The 13945-nt window shown below is 40.8% G+C and overlaps 1 protein-coding gene across 3 annotated transcripts in view; it reads left to right on the forward strand.

Moving 5' to 3' along the window:
- Nucleotides 1-13945, forward strand: part of FNDC3B (fibronectin type III domain containing 3B) — a 376606-nt gene that overhangs the window by 256584 nt on the left and 106077 nt on the right. For all 3 annotated transcript variants that reach the window (XM_070753641.1, XM_070753643.1, XM_070753642.1), the window contains exon 7: nucleotides 8315-8373. In XM_070753641.1, coding sequence (XP_070609742.1) covers nucleotides 8315-8373 — 59 coding nt within the window. The remainder of the gene's footprint in view (nucleotides 1-8314; nucleotides 8374-13945) is intronic.

The raw sequence follows: 13945 nt of genomic DNA on the forward strand, positions 1-13945 counted from the left end.
CCTTGGAGGTCTTCTAGTCTAGCCCCTTGCTTAGGCAGGAAAACAATAACTATAAAATATTGGTAATTCTCTGTTAGTCAATATATTTACAATTTTGTTTTCTTGGTAGTCAGATTGTTTTAGGCTTATAATATGTTTATTCATAATGTTGATCTTCTTTCGACTGGGATATAGGATATATTTGCCCCAACACATCTAATGGAAATTAAGCAAAGAAAGATAAAATAATTATAATTTTTGTGTCTTATCCCTACTGTGTGCTTGAACTGGAAGACACTAATTATCATCGAATTGGAAAAGGCTTAATGTAGGGATGTATTATATTAGAAAACCTGCCGCATGTTCACAGCTGAAAGAAAATGTTCATTGATCTTTGGGATTTTAGTTGCCAAATATGCTCCAAAGCAGGGGTGTCAAATTCATGGCTCAGGGGCCAGATCCAACCCGGGGGCTGGGGGATTAGATCCGGCCTGCAGGTCCACCCTGGAAAGAGCGAAGGACTAGCCCATGGTGCCTCTGCCAGAGAAAACGGGCTACCGAGTTCCATTTTTGAATGGGACAGCCTTCTGCAACCCTCTGCCAGTGAAAATGGAGCTCGGAAGGACCATATACCCACCCTGAGCCCACCCCCCCAAGGTCAAACACAACCCTGATGTGGGCTTCAATGAAATTGAGTTTGACACCGCTGTTGTAAAGCAGTCAAAAGAGTGAAAATGTGGTCCATGTGTTAAGGTTTAAAGGTCAAGAATGACTCAATCCCTGCTTCTGGTAGCTAAGGTGATGTAATAACAAAGAATGTTGTTATGGGGAAAAAAGCAGGAATCCCTCTCCCTGTATTTGCAGAAGCAGTGGAAAACCCTGGAAACTATGTTGACTCTTAAGGAGCCAGACTGGGGGGAAATCAGTTTGGAATGGAATGGAATAGGGGTCAAATAAGCAATGAGGAAACAATATTAATAAAAATCTTAAGGATAGAAGCAACAAGTTACAGTCATACAGTCATAAGTGGGAGGAAATGGGTGATAGGAATGATGAGAAACAACTAGTAGTAATAGTAGTGCAGACTTAGTAAATAATTTGACAGTGTTGAGGGAATTATTTGTTTAGCAGAGTGATGGCTTTTGGGGAAAAACTGTTCTTATGCCTAGTTGTCTTGGTGTGCAGTGCTCTGTAGCGACGTTTTGAGGGTTGGAATTGAAACAGTTTATGTGCAGGATACGAGGGGTCAGTAAATATTTTCCCCGCCCTCTTTTTGACTCATGCAGTATACAGGTCCTCAATGGAAGGCAGGTTGGCAGCAATTGTTTCTTCTGCAGTTCTGATGATCCTCTGAAGTCTGTGGCGGTCTTGTTGGGTTGCAGAACCAAACCAGACAGTTATAGAGGTGCAGATGACAAACTCATCCCTCTGTGATTTGCAAAGTGAATATTGCGAGATGAAATGCTTTGACTTAATCTTAATTAGAGCTAGAATGAGACATGCTCCCGAGGTTCAATACAACTGGTAAAAAAACCTGAAACGACTTCCATGCTCTAGAAAGCAATGCGTTTCTGCATTTAAAAAATCCATTTTATTTGAATCCTAGATGATAGTTTCTCTACATAGAACTGTGGTGCAATTTGGCAGTTCAGATCTCACCAGTTCAGGGTTTACTCAGCCTTCCATCCTTCTAAAGTGGGTAAAATGAGGACCCAGATTGTTGGGGGCCATATGCCGACTTTGTAAACCGCTTAGGGAAGGCACTGTAGAAGCGGTACAGTATATAAATCTAAGTGTAATTGCTATTGCTACTTAATTCATATCAAAAAGCTTCAAATTAGGGGCAGGCTATATTAGGCTTAGAAACACTTCCCATGTACCAAATAGTCCTTAAATTACAACTGTAATTGACCCAGGAAATTATGGTTGTAAGTCATTGCAGTCATAAACCGGCTCAGTTCATGAAAAGCAGTGTCCAATAAATGAGTTACAGTGGTACCCCTACTTATGAACTTAATTTGTTCCATGAGCAGGTTTTTAAGTAGAAAAGTTTGTAAGAAGCAATTTTTCTCATAGGAATCAATGTAAAAGCAAATAATGGGTGCGATTGGGGAAACCACAGGGAGGGTGGAGGCCCTGATTCCTCCCAGGAGATTCCTAGAGAGGCCCCACGGAGGCTTCTCCCTTCCTTTTCTGGCCCTGTTTCCTCCCAGGAAATTCCTAGAGAGGCCCCACAGAGGCTTCTCCCTGTCTTTTCCAGTTACAGTTTCGGAGCCGCGAGTTTGTAAGTGGAAAATGGTTCTTGAAAAGAGGCGAAAAAATCGAGAACACCCGGTTCTTATCTAGAAAAGTTCATAAGTAGAAGCGTTCTTAGGTAGAGGTACAATTGTACTAATATATTAGTGCTATAATCAGCAAATGAGTAATTCTCCTATGTTTACTTGGTATGCCTCTTTGCAGCCTAGATAAACTAGCTGCTGGATTGTTGGAATATAGGCATTGATCTGGATTCATGTATCAACAGGACGGGACAGTTTTGCTAGTTAGCTGTACTGTATAGTAAATTTCACACCAGTAAAAATTACAGGCAGAAATATAAGTCTTTTGCTCTGCAGAACTTAGAATCTTGCTGACATAAAATAAATCAACAATTTTATTTATGGCACTCTGCTGTTTTGTTTTGTTTTCAGACAATGCAAAATACTCTATCAATGCATAGGACAGTGAGGGAGAACCAAAAGGGTGTGTCTGTGTGCTAGCACATTCCCTCCTCCTCATGTATGCGCATACACACCCTTGCACTGCCCTTGTTCATGTGCAGAATTGCCCCCCCCAATCCATGTTCATGAGCACAGGCCTCGCTAAAACCTGGGATGGTTTTTTTTTTAAAAAAAAGGCAAACCGGCAAACCGAAAGTTTGGAAAAATGGACTTCCAGTTTGCCTGTCGGGCTGTTTGTGCTGTTTTTCACTTCCATGAAAGCTCTGGAGGGCAAAACGACCTTCCAGGAGGCCGAAAATCAGCTGACATAGGGCAATGGTTTGCGTGCCCTCTCACATGGCTCTGCGCGATGGAGTGCTTGTATCTTTGGACAATATACTGATATGCACACGTACGATGGAAGAACACGTTGTCATAGGTTCGCCAACACTGGTATAGGAGATGGTTCCCCCCCCTTTAAAATTCAGGGTATGGTTCTTGTGTAGTTGTGGTACTAATAACGTGAAATTCAAAGGACAAAAAAAAAGGAATTCTTTCCAACATTCAGAGTTTAGCCACATGATAGCCAACAACTCTGATGGCTTTGAAAAGGAATTACAAATTAATGGTTACATTCCAGTGGAATTTTTCTAGCAATGGAAATATTTTTTTGTTTCTGGAATCCAGGAGAGGCACTTCAGACCCTCATGCCAGAACTTCACAATTGGCCCCAGATGGTCTTCCGGTCCTGCAGACCGATGGGATGAGTGGAACACGAGGAGGGCAACGTACAGAAAAGTGGTTGGGCAGGATTGTTTGGGAATGATAAAGCTACTCATGCATATGCGTATTCCACCACTTATTCAATTCAATTCCATTTATTAGATTTGCATGCCGCCCCTCTCCGAAGACTTGGGGTGGCTCACAACAACAATAAAAACAATATTCTAGCGAAAACAAATCTAATATTAAAAAGCCCATAAAAACCCTATCATATTTAGAAAGCAAACAACACATACATATCCAAACATACATATAAAAACACCTGGGGAAAAGGTGTCTCAACTCCCCCATGGCAGTATAGATGGGTCTTGAGTAATTTACGACATAGTTATGCACAAAATTTCTGCTGTTAAGCAAGAACAACACAACACTTACGACCTTTCTCGACAAAGTTTATTAAGTGAACACACTGCAGTTGTTAAGTGAATCTGACTTCCCTGTTGATTTAGCTTGTTGGAAGGTCACAAAAGATTATCAAATTATGATGGGACCCTGCAATTGTTGTAAGTATGACTCAATCAATCAATCAATCAATCAATCAGAATAGAGCTGGAAGGAACCATCACTGCCCTACATCATTTCAGATAGGGTGGCTGTCCAGTCTTTTCTTAAAAACCTCCTAACAATTTCTGAAGGCAATATGTTCCACTGGTTAATTGTTCTCACTGTCTTGAAATTTCTCCTTAATTCCAGGTTGCTTTTCTCTTTGGTTAGTTTCCATCCATTGTTTGTGTGTGCGTTTGTGTGTGTGTCTGTGTATACCAGTGTCTGAATTTTAATCATATGTCCATAGGGCTGTCGCAATGGTTGTAAGTGTCAAAAACAGCCATAGATCACTTTTTCAGCACAGTTGTAATTTTGAACGGTCATTATATAAACTGTTGTAAGTTGGAGACTATTTTTACCTGTCATTCAAACATTTGCAACAGGAAAGTTTTGAAGATAAATTACTCTCTACATGGGGGTACCTTTGAAGAGTGTTCGGAAACTTCATATCGTCCAAAATGCAGCCGCACGAGTGGTTATGGGCCTTCCAAGGTATGCCCATATTTCGTCATCATTCCGTGGACTGCATTGGCTGCCGATTGGTTTCCAGACACAATTCAAAGTGTTGTTTGTTTGTTTGTTTGTTTGATTGATTGATTGATTGATTGATTGATTGATTGATTTTTATGCCGCCCTTCTCCTTAGACTCCGGGCGGCTTACAACATGTTAGCAATAGCACTTTTGAACAGAGCCCAGCACATTGCCCCCACAATCCGGGTCCTCATTTTACCCACCTCGGAAGGATAGAAGGCTGAGTCAACCTTGAGCCGGAGATGAGATTTGAACCGCTGACCTTCAGATCTACAGTCAGCTTCAGTGGCCTGCAGTATAGCACTCTACGTGCTGCGCCACCCCGGCTCTGTTATGACCTGTAAAGCCCTACATGGCATAGGACCAGATTATCTCCGAGACCACATTCTGCCACATGAATCCCAGCGTTTGGTGAGGTCCCACAGAGTTGGTCTCCTTAGGTTCCCGTCGAACAAACAATGTTGGCTGGCAGGGCCTAGGGGAAGAGCCTTCTCTGTGGGGGCCCCAGCCCTCTGGAATCAGCTCCCCCCGGAGATTCGCACCGCCCCCGCCCTCCTTGTATTCCAAAAGAGTTTAAAAATACATCTTTGCCACCAGGCTTGGGGACATTAGATCTCCCCCCTGATCAATGAAAGTCCTTAGTTTGATTTATTGAATGAACGCAAATGAATATTTTAAGTTAGAACTTTTAAGAATCTTTTTAGTATATTAATTGGATAAATTGTATTGTTATAGTTTTTGGTATATGTTGTGAGCTGCCCCAAGTCCTCGGAGAGGGGCGGCATACAAATCCAATTAATAAATAATAAATAAATAATGCAGGATGAAAGAGGATGCTAAACCAGCTAGGACTTTGGGTCTGTTCCAGCCTGCTCATTGGAATGGTTTATTTTACCATTTCTCTACATCAGATTCATTTGGCTCATCCAGTATTTCCTGAAGCCAAGCAGCTTCTAGGAAAAGGAATTCGTCCATTAGACCTCTGAATCACAATGCTGGGCTTGATAGAAGGCTAAAAATGCCTCTAATAGGTTTCCCGTTTCCCAAGAATCTGAACTTAACAAGAAGAGTTTAGCTGAAAGCCTGAAATGATTGTTCTACAAAGTACAGTGAGTTTATCTTAATTAGCCTCTTGGCAAAATCCAATCAAAGCAATGCTAACATGACTTTTCCAACTTAAGTTAGAAAGTAATAGTAAATATTATTTTAATTTATACCCTGCCTTGCTGTCCAAACAACATGCAAGGAGAAAAAGATGGACCTACAGCAATATAAACAATCTTTTTAAACTTGTGTCTCTGCTAGTTTGTCCTCTTTCCCTGCCTGCCTGCCTACCTATCTATCATCTAGTTATCTGTCTATCTCTTTCTCTTTCTCTCTCTCTCTCCCACTTCCTCTCTTTCTCTCATCTTCTGTCTGTCCTTCTTACATTTCTTTTGTAACTACCATATTTTTTCAGAGTATAAGACGCACCTTAGTTTTGGAGGAGGAAAACATGGGGAAAAAATTCTGCCTCTGCCTCCCAGCAATTTGCCCCCCCAGCAAACTGCAAACAGTACAGATGATATACACTATTTGTGTATGTGTGCCTGACCCATAGAAAAAGCAAACAATAGGAGAAATGTGTTGGTTATGACCTATAAAGCCCTACGTGGCATCGGACCAGATTATTTGCAGGACCGCCTACTGCTACATGAATTCCAGCGACTGGTTAGGTCCTACAGAGTTGGCCTTCTCCAGATCCCGTCAACTAGACAATGTTGTTTGGCAGGGCTTAGGGGAAGAGCCTTCTCTGTGGGGGGGGCAGCCCTCTGGAATCAGCTCCCCCCAGAGATTCCTTCTGCCCCCACCGTCCTCGCCTTTTGTAAGAGTCTTAAGACTCATTTATGTCGTCAGGCTTGGGCCGATTAGATCTTAGCCTCTGGCCAATGAATGATTGTATAATTCTTATACGAAAGGGTGTGATTGATTTATAATTTAATCAGGGAATTTAGATTGCTGTGTAATTTTAATTAATTGGGTGGATTTTATTGTGATTTACTGTTTTTTTAAATGTTGTAAGCCAGAGAGGAGCGGCATATTAATCAAATGAATGAATGAATGAATGAATGAATGAATGAATGAATGAATGAATGAATGAGCATTATGGCAGTGTATTAATATTTTCTTAAATGTAGTCACATTAACTCCTCCCAATTATTTAAATAGATCTACTCCAAACATGACTAAGTCAAGGTTTAACTCAGCTGCCTTATCTTAATACTAAACAGGACACTTGCATTTCAGATTAGTTATTTTCTGCTATTTAAAAGAAGATACAATACCACTTGTTGCTGTTGAGTGTCCAATTTGTGATCATGTGTTCATGAGGTGGTACGATGGTCATGAGTACAAGTTGCAAGTACTTTTTGCAAGGTTGTCAGAACTTTGAACCATAATTAAATGAATGATTCTAAGACAAAAATTACCTGCATCCCACTCCCACTTTTTTCTTCTAATGTCCTTATTACCAAACTCTTACTTCCATATAATAGTGTGGGCAGAAGCATGCTTTTTAAGACACTTATTTTATTTATTTCACTTATTTCACTTATATCATTTATTTCAACAAACATGAATTCCTCACATAATAGTAATAATAAATCCTACTAGGATTTACCCATGTTTAAAATGTTGCCATCCATTTTCCTGTGTTTAATAAACATTGCACCAGCATACTTCCTATTTATGTATAATAATTATGTCTAATTTACACTTCTCTTGGGGGGGAAATGCTCTTTCATCATTAATATATTAATTTTTAGATTCATGCTCCTTGCTTTTTAATTCAGTGCAAATTATTTGGGTTCTTGGACAATCCAACAATATCATCTGCATACAACTTCCACAACCAGCACACCTCTGACATTACAATGAGCATTCTGTATCTATTTATCCATAAGTACTTTATACAACCAAGAGGATATCAAACCTCCTCGTTTAACTATTTGCTCAACATTGAATTAATAATAAATAATAATAACAACAACAACAACAACAGGCACAATTACTTGCAAGCATTCCATTTATACAAAAATTGTTGAGCCCTTCATGGCATCGGACCAGAATATCTCCGGGACCGCCTTCTGCCGCACAAATCCCAGTGACCGGTTAGGTCCCACAGAGTTGGCCTTCTCCGGGTCCCGTCGACTAAACAATGTCATTTGGCGGGACCCAGGAGAAGAGCCTTCTCTGTGGCGGCCCCGACCCTCTGGAACCAGCTCCCCCCAGATATCAGAGTTGCCCCCTCCTTGCCTTTCGTAAGCTCCTTAAAACCCACCTCTGTCGGCAGGCATGGGGGAATTGAAATTTTCCCTTCCCCCTAGGCTTATAGAATTTATACATGGTATGCTTGTATGTATGATTGGTTCTTTAAATTGGGTTTTTTAAATATTAGATTTGTTTACATTGTCTTTCTTATTGTTGTTAGCCGCCCCGAGTCTTCGGAGAGGGGCAGCATACAAATCTAATAAATAAAATAAATAAATAAATTCTCAGGATCCCTTGCTATAGCTCATAGTTGATAAGACTTGCATTTCACCAACTTCTGGCTCTTCATATAAGCAAAACCCATGCTAATTGGTTTATAGCCCAACTCTGATGATCTGTGGTGAGAACTTTTAGCATGTACTGCCTCAAAGGCGCAAATCCCTTGTAGAAATTGGTTAGACCTCATTGCCCCTGAAGGTAATGTATAACTCACCTGCCTCTCTCTTTGTCTTGTTCTCTTCAATAGAATGTGACACAGAAACAAAGAAGGTTCAAGATGTTCTTTCTGGAATTGAGAGACCACAGGTATGTGACAGACAAGCTTAACCCAAAGTAGCAACATTAAAGATAAGCTGTGTATATTATATCGAACTATTGTGTTCCCTCGATTTTTGCGGGTTCGAACTTCGCAAATAGCCTATACCACAATTTTTCAAAAAATATTAATTAAAAATACTTTGCGGGGGTTTTTTTAATACCATGGTTTTCCCCACCCAATGACGTCATACATCATCTGTAAACTAATAAATAAATAACAAAAAGAATAATTATTGTTAATAAATAATTATGTTTATAAATATCAGGATCACTAAGTGTCTTATTCAATGGTGAGTACCAGTAATAATGGTGAGTAAATGGTTGTTAAGGGAATGGGAAATGGTAATTTAGGGGTTTAAAGTGTTAAGGGAAGGCTTGTGATACTGTCCATAGCCAAAAATGGTGTATTTACTTCCACATCTCTAATTCACGGAAATTCAACTTTCACGGGCGGTCTCGGAACGCATCCCCCGCAAAAATCGAGGGAACACTGTATTGTACTTTTCGAGTATAAGACACGCTTACTCCTCTCCCCCCAAAAAGTGGGTGGAAATGTTGGTATACAGTGTTCCCTCAATTTTCGCGGAGGATGCGTTCCGAGACCGCCCGCGAAAGTTGAATTTCCGCAAAGTAGAGATGCGGAAGTAAATACACTATTTTTGGGTATGAACAGTATCACAAGCCTCCCCTTAACCCTTTAAACCCCTAAATTACAATTTCCCATTCCCTTAGCAACCATTTAGATTATTACTCACCATGTTTATTTATTAAAGTTTATTTTAAAAAAAATTATTAAAGGCGGATGAAAGTTTGGCGATGACATATGATGTCATCGGGCGGGAAAAACCGTGGTATAGGGGGAAAACGCAAAGTATTTTTTAATTAATATTTTTGAAAAAACGTGGTAAAGACGTTTCGCGAAGTTCGAACCCATGAAAATCGAGGGAACACTGTACACCAAACATAGCCATTTTGGCCTGGAAGTTTGGAAAACACAAGCATGCACACAGGCCGCACTGAAGCTTAGGCCGGTAAAAAAAATGGGCAAACAAGCAAACCAGAAGTTTGGAAAACTGACTTCCGGTTTGCCCGTTGTGCTTTTTTTCGCATTCCGGGGCTTCAGGAAATTTCCCTGAAGCCTCCAGTGAGCAAAAAACAGGATTTCGGGCAAACCAGAAGTCCATTTTTCCAAACATCTGGTTTGCCCATTTGGCCAGGCTTCAGTGAGGCCTGTGCGCATACACGGGGACAGGGGGAATTGTGCACATGCACAGGGGCAGCACAGGGAGAGTGCCCATGCGTGGGGGGAGGGAAGGGGTATGGGCATGTGCACGCTTGCTAGCACATGCGCACACACCCTTTTGGCATGCAAATCAAAAAAGTGTCAATGGCTTATAGGCTAATCAATAAATAATAATAATAATAATAATAATAATAATAATAATAATAATAATGATGATGATGATGGTGATCATGTGACCACAGGGATGCTGCAACGGTCATAAGTGTGAAAAACAACTGTAAGATGCTTTTTTTAATGCATTGTAACTGCAAACTAATGAAGGATTGTAAGTCAAGGACTATCTGTAGCATCTGACGGGGCCTAGCACCAAAGGCTTTTCTTTGGAACATTCTCCTGGAGATAAGATAGAACCTGACTGTACTGATTTTCAAAAAGCCCTGAAGTTATGGTTTTGTTAGCTGGCTTGGAGATTGGGATCCAGCGATCGTATGAGTTGGATTTAGCAGTGATGGCCTGCTACCGGAACTGTAAGGTGCTCCATTCTGGTACCGATTTTGGGGATGTGTGTGCAGCGGCATGCCCCTGATGCGCTCATGTGCGCCCTATGTGAGATTTTGTTTCTGCACATGCACAGCAAGCAAAATTGTGTGTGAAAATGCTCGCGCGAGTGAGATTTTGGCTATTTTTGCTGTTTTTTGCTTGCACGTATGAAATTTTCACACACTATTTCACACACACAATTTCGCTTGCTGCACATGCACAGAAGTGAAAAGTTGCACACGTGCACCCAATGGGTGCTCCTGTGCCCACGATGGCTTCAGATGGTGTACCAGTAGCATCGAAGATGGCAAGCCTTCCCTGGGATTTAGGATTAGGGTTCAACAGTTACAATATCAGAGGTGGGTTCCCACCGGTTCTTACTGGTTCTTTAGAACTGTTAGTAAATCAGCGATGATGTCAGGGAGCCGGTTCTGTCAGTTCCGGTCTGTGGGCGCCGCCATCTTGGATTTTGCTTTTTTATGCGCAGAAGCTATTGCTGCAGGGGGGCGTGCACACCTGATGCAACCCTGAGCAGCAAAACAATCCAGAACCCACCCCCTATATAGTCTATCAAATGCTGTAAATGTTTTATACAAGTAGTCCTCAACTTACAACAGTGTATCTAATGACGGTTCAAAGTTACATCAGCCCTGAAAAAAGTGACTTATGGCCATTTTTCATAATTTCATCCTTAGTAGCGCCCCATGATCATGTGATCAAAATTCAGACGCTTGGCAACTGACTCATATTTATGACGGTTGCAATGCCACAGAGTCATGTGATTTCTAACTTATCAACTGCAGTGATTCATTTAACAACTGTGGCAAAAAATGTCGTAAAATGGGGAGTGGGGGAACTCACTTAACAATGATTTCACTTAACAATAGAAATGTTGGGTTCAATTGTGGTTGTAAGTTGAGGAGTAACTATACTGGCTGCTGATCGTAATGTGTGTGTGTGTGTGTGTGTGTAATATATATGTAATAAATAATATATATGTGTATTACAGTATTTGCTTTTTTCTGCAGGTTTCTTACTGTTTCGTTATTTTTAATCATTGCAAGTTGTCTGGCATCATGTATATAAATAGGGCAGCTATACCAAACTCAATCAATCAATCAATCAATCAATCACTAAAACAGTGGTTCCAACCTTTTTTTGGTCATGCCTCACCTAAGCATCTCTAAAATTCTGATGTGTTCCCACTCCCCCCCCCCCGTGTGACATATAATTTTTACTATTCAAAAAATCAACGCCTACTCACACGGAGGAAGCCTAAAAGGCCATTAACTTGGTTTAAAACAAGGTTCCAATTGCCCCCATGAAAAATAAAATTTACACACATACACACAGAGTAATGGGCAGCCAAACATTTTGCTGCCACACTGTGGGTGTGGCTTATTTTGTGGGTGTGGCTTAATGGTAATGTGACTGAGTAGGAGTGGCTTGCCAGCCATGTGATCAGGTGGGAGTGGCTTGAACGATCATTAGCGATCAAATGAACTGATAAGTCCTCGACTTATAACCTTACCAATGTCGCTCGCTGGGGTGACAATTTGGTTCATGTTTCCTTTGCTCTCCTTCTGGGTGCCCCTCCCCCCAGCCTCAGGCTGGATAGCTACGCAAACAGGTGCTGCCAGAAGCATAAATGCTGCCAGCGCCGCTTCCGCCCACACCTTCTGCTTGCACCTTAAGCAGGAGGTGGCTGCATGAGGCTTGAGGGGAGCCGGGCAGGAGAGAGGGAAGCTTGTCCGAGGCCAGAAAGGAGGAAAGAGGAAAAAAGCAAGGAGCACAGTTGTAGCAGCAGCAGCAGGGGAAAAAAGGAGAGCCAAGCCGAGATCAATAATCCAGGAAGTGACAGCCACCGATCAGCTGGAGCTGCGCATGCATCTTCATTTCCACCAGTGGAACTGTGTTCCACCCTGTCCTGCCTGCTGCCCACCCCTGCAAACACAGAGAGAGAGAGAGAGTGCCATGGGGTGTGGGCCCCACGTTGGGAACCACTGCATAAAGTATAATCCTGAAAGTTTAAAACAGATTGTTCATGGTCAACCTCACTTCCCTTTGGCTCTGAAAACACTGCCAACTTGCCAGTATTGAAATGTTTGGGGAACAGGACCAGGGAGCTGGGAATTGTGGGATTTGGAAGATCAACACTTCTAGCAGATGCCAAATGGGAGAAAGTTGTTTTGCAACATGACTGAAACCACATAAGGTGGTTTTAAAAGGATGAAACCAATTAAATGAATTACTGTCAAAGATGCAACATTTCTTTTACTTACTCATTGACTTGAATGCAGAGCGGAAAAAACCCCCATCAATCGCTATGTAATCCAGGCCTCGAGTTAATGGGAATTTTTAGAAGTGTTTTATGGAAGATTTAAAGTAGTGTTTTAAGTTGAGAGATGTTTATTGTTTGACAGGCACACACATAATTGTCATCTGCTTGCATCATTGAAAACAGACCGTTTTTCTGGGTAGTATAATAACTAACAATAATTAATGTGCAGACCTAATAACACATATGGCCACATAAATAAAATGTTCCTTTGGACATGCGACTTGCATTTGATTCTGTGTAGTAAGAAATCTTAAAAGGAAGCTTATAAAAAAAATTAATGAGCTTATCATAAATTTACACAAAAATGTAAATCTCTCTCATTTTGGCTGCACTTTCCCTGTAAGTTGTCAATAGAATAGTCACAATAGCCAAATGATATTTGAGAATAGATTGCATCAGAAACATATCTCATACATACTAATGGTTTCCTCCAGTTCCAATGAATGAGGTCTTCCTTAACTATCCATAAAAGTGGACACATCAAGTTCCCAACATTAAAAAGTAATACACAAAAAATACATAAACAAACATTTACACAAACACATCTACAAAACAAAACACAGCTACAAAAAGAAAAAAAAAGTGAAAAAGAGTATTAAAATTACAGTAACACATTTCAGTCCAGACATTTTGTTTTTGTTGTGGCAAATACAGTCGGTATAAGAAAATTTGTTCTGGTTATTAATTCATATAATTCATATATATATTTGTTATATTTTTTACTGACTTATTTTAATCAATATTACAAAATTTCAACTAATTCAAATCCTCTATTTCAATATATACCTTTAACATATTATTATTTTAATCTTATTTTTCTTATTTTTATAACTAATAAATTATTATACTGTATTTTTACTTTTCTTTCCTTCTTTCTAACCATTCATAAAATGAATTCCAAATTTTATAGTATTCTGAGGTTTTTTTGTTTTTTAATTTTAATGTCAACATATCTGCCTCTGCACAATCCCATATTACCCATATTCAATCGCTCTTTCCAAGGAAAACTGTAAGAAGGAATTAGATATCAGTGCAATCTCCTCTAAAACCTTCCTTAGACCAGAGGTGTCAAACTCAAGGCCCAGGGGGCCAGATCTGCCCCATGGGGTACTTAGATCTGGCCCACTGGGCCACTCTGCAAACAGCCTGTGGTACCTCTGCCAGCAAAAACAGAGCCCACAAGGGCAGTGGACAGCCCTCCCAAGCTCTGTTTTTACTAGCAGAGGGTTGCAGGAGGCTGTTCCCGGTGAAAACGGAACTCGGGAGCCCATTTTTGATGGCAGATTGCTTGGGCTACCACAGGTGGCCCCGACACGAGTTATGGCCTAGCCATGCCAACCCAGGGCATGCCTACCCCAGTCCCCCAAGGTCAAACGCAACCTTGATGCAGCCTTCAATAAAATCGAGTTTGACACCCTTGGGTTAGACTGACTAAA

The sequence above is a fragment of the Erythrolamprus reginae genome, chromosome 5, assembly GCF_031021105.1.
Source record: "Erythrolamprus reginae isolate rEryReg1 chromosome 5, rEryReg1.hap1, whole genome shotgun sequence".
NCBI classification, from domain to species: Eukaryota; Metazoa; Chordata; class Lepidosauria; order Squamata; family Dipsadidae; genus Erythrolamprus; species Erythrolamprus reginae.